The sequence below is a fragment of the Papaver somniferum genome, chromosome 9 (assembly GCF_003573695.1).
Source record: "Papaver somniferum cultivar HN1 chromosome 9, ASM357369v1, whole genome shotgun sequence".
Lineage (NCBI taxonomy): Eukaryota > Viridiplantae > Streptophyta > Magnoliopsida > Ranunculales > Papaveraceae > Papaver > Papaver somniferum.
The window spans coordinates 1580046-1583600 of NC_039366.1; the positions used below are offsets into that span (position 1 = coordinate 1580046).

Consider the following 3555-nt stretch of genomic DNA (forward strand, 5'->3'; position numbering starts at 1 on the left):
ATACAGCTAATACAAGTTGTTAAAACCACAGTTAAATTCATTAGTAATTACACTCTTTAATTTGTGAATCATGTACTGGCTGTATTAGTCTGTTATATTTCTTCCGTATAAGTTACCTTCTTTTTCTTTTTTTGCGAACAAATCACTTTGTTAAAAAATAATAGCACCAAATTATCTGTTCTGAAAATTCTTCCATTAATCTTGTAATGGAAAAATTAGAGTTCTCCGAAAAGACAGATGTTCAAAAAGCAGAGAGAAGTCAAGGTTTGAGAAAAAAGGACTACATAAAAAATGGTATAAAAGTCTTGGTTGTATTGGTTCTTTTGGTTGCAATCTTTTTGATCGTCTATACAATAAAGACTGCCAAGAAACATCACAAGGAGGAGCAAAATGCACCATCTCCAGTTCCTCCACCCTACAACCCAACTTCAAACCCATCGGGCGATGATCCTGTTAAAGTTGATTTGATTTTGTTACGTAATGCTACCAGAATAGGCGCTGGTAATGTCAATCTTCAACTCTTTTGTTTCTTATAATTTCTTCTTTTGGCCAACCATGCTAGTTAATTTTTTTACCATAAATGAATTTTTAAATTAATTTGGGAACAAAGTAATTTTTATTAATGAACCATAATTATTTTAGTCGAGAAGCCACGTTAGAATATCTTATGACGAAACAAAATACGTCTTATTTTGGCTTTGACTTTAAGTGAAAAGATTAAAAATCGTATTTAGCTGCTAGACTTTAAGAAACTGTGCCGGAATAAACACATTCCGAATGCGACCCAGTAGAATAAAAAAAGGTGGTACATATCAAAATGGAGGAGCTATATATCGAAATGGTAAACCAAGCAGTAAACTGTAAACCTGTCCATTTTGGAGTGTAATTTTAAATTCTGAATTTTTGTTCTTTATCTGAGAATTAGAGTTACATTTTTCCTTTTTCTTATTTATATCTTTTGTTGTTGATATTTGGATGTTTGGGAGATAGTTTGTCTTGATGGAAGCCCACCTGCGTACCATTTTAGCAAGGGTTTTGATTCTGGTTCGGATAATTGGCTAATTCACATTGAGGTACATAACACCATTGATATGGACTTCATTTCATTCCAAGCAATGCTTAAATACCATTGATAATAGGCATACATAACTCCATCTATACATTCTCTATTTTATTTCCTATTAAGCATTGCATCGACGCGGAACCGATAGCCTGTCTGTAACATCAATTAAGGAGGGTGTTCACCAGAAACAAAAGTGATATTTATTTTTTTTTTGTTTTTAGAATTCATTCTCAAATTCTATTCACAACTTAAGCCTTTGACATTTTGATCATCAAACTAGGTTTTCATTCAAAATTATTTTGTTTGACGGTCTCATCTTGTATTTTTCTTTTGGAGGGTGGTGGCATGTGCAATGAAGTAGAGACATGTTCCCGACGAATGCTGACTCCGGGTGGATCATCGAAGTTCATGGAGAAAATGGGTTTTGGCGGAATTTTGAGTAGCAACAAGTCAAAAAATCCTGGTAAAACATTGTTTACATACTTGTCATCCATCTCGTGTTCCAGAGTCCGTTTTTGTAATACACCACTCGGTATTGAACACTTTGATTTTCTTAGACATGAAAACGTTTTCTATTATGTAGAGTTCTATAACTGGAACAGAGTAAAGGTACGCTATTGTGATGGTGCGTTTTTTTCTGGGAGTCCCAACGGCGAAAATGAGGTGGTTTACATTCAAAACCTTATCCATTGTGCACTTTTCAAGTAGATATTCTCGTATGGTGGAAGGTACTAATACTTCCAGTTTTGTTTGTGTTTTCTTGTATAGACTACAGGAAATCTCTTCTTCAGAGGACAGCGTATCTGGGATGCAGTTATGGCCGAACTGTTAGATTTAGGGATGATTAAAGCTAAACAGGTCTATAAATATAAAAAACTAATAAAAAAAAAGTTTTTTTGGCAAACATTCGAATTCTGGTGCATGGGTTTTAAGGATACTGGTCATGCAGGCTTTTCTAACAGGTTGCTCTGCCGGTGGAATTGCAACTCTCGTACACTGTGATAGTTTTGCAGAATTATTTACTGCTGGAGAAGTTAATGTGAAATGTCTCTCAGATGCAGGGTTTTTCATCGACGGGTATGTATACGTCACGATTATATTTGAGCTTGTATCTTTTTCATTTCTTCATTGTTATTTATGTTGCACCCATTTCTGCCACTACAGGAAAGCTGTATCTGGTGAATACTTGATGCGATCTTTCTTTCGTACTGTGGTAGAATTCCAGGTTTGCTTTTAACTCAACCCCTACTCGTATTCTTACGATTTTTCTTTTACATATTCAATATTTTGTGCGAGTCACATTAACCTCAACCGCAGGGCATGGAGGCTAGTTTGAATAAAGAGTGTATCTCGGAACTGAAAGAATCTCCGGTAAGCCTGGTTCGTTGCCTCTTTAGTCAATATACGTTTGCAGTATTTAGTGCAAAAAAATTGCCTAACATGGGGACTTTATGTCTTTTGAATTGCTATATCCCAGTCCCAGTGTTTATTTCCTCAAAATTATCTCAAGTACATAAAGACGCCAGTTTTCCTCGTAAATCCTTCTTATGATGCCTTGCAGGTAAAAAAACTGTAACATATCAATGTCCATTCATTTTAAAACGTGTAATTGCGAATCACGTCTCATGTTTTAGGTTCTTTTGTATTCAGATGGAATACGTTTTGCTTCCACCTATTCCAGACATTTATTGGGCCAATTGTACAAAGAGCATTACACAATGTGACCCAAGTCAGCTCGATAAATTACATGGTAATAACCCCTCGATATTCTCTATTTACATATGGTTTTAAAGTATTGGAGTAAAGAGTAACAGGGACTACGACAAAAAGATATGAGCGGGGTGCAATATATTTCATTCCATTTTATTAATTTTTTCATTCCATCTTGATTGCTAATCCATCTGCTCTTTGATGTACTATCATTCATAGGATTCCGAGATTCTATGTTAAATGTACTAAGCCAATATCAGGAGAAGAAAAATATGGGTATGTTCATAGATTCATGCTTTGCTCATTGCCAGACGGATAGCAACAAATGGCATTTGAATTCTCCGAGGATCAATAATAAGGTAGACACTTCGACAGTTAACTCTGCATGTTGTTTCATTGGGATTTAATTAACCTATCAATCCCATACAAGGTTTTTAACCTTCTTTCTTTCTCCCACAGACTATTGCAGAAGAAGTAGGGGATTGGTATTTCAATAGAAAGACGGTACACGATATCGACAATTGCCGATATCCTTGCAATCCTACTTGTAGTAATAAAGTATGGGAATAATGAGGATAACTTGGAGAGTTTCTAGAATACAAAGATTCGTGGTGTGATGCGGTCAGAAAGAAATTTTTTCATTAACATAAACAAATGAGGACTTGCTTTCGTTCTTGGATGTTGTTTTGTAAAATAGAAAAAATGCTTTTAAGTATGTCCTTTTTTGTCTTGTATATTGTTTGTTCCAAGGTTAGGGTATTTTTATGTGGAAAATTATTTCT

At 35.0% G+C, this 3555-nt stretch overlaps 1 protein-coding gene across 1 annotated transcript; it reads left to right on the forward strand.

Moving 5' to 3' along the window:
* The first annotated feature begins 206 nt into the window (after positions 1-206).
* Positions 207-3343, forward strand: LOC113309965 (pectin acetylesterase 5-like). The gene is made up of 12 exons (XM_026558488.1): positions 207-501; positions 991-1073; positions 1400-1526; positions 1647-1726; positions 1832-1921; positions 2013-2140; positions 2228-2288; positions 2381-2434; positions 2541-2624; positions 2714-2813; positions 2993-3132; positions 3233-3343. Exons 1-12 carry the CDS (start codon positions 207-209, stop codon positions 3341-3343), a joined length of 1353 nt encoding a protein of 450 aa, XP_026414273.1.
* Positions 3344-3555: the final 212 nt, after the last annotated feature.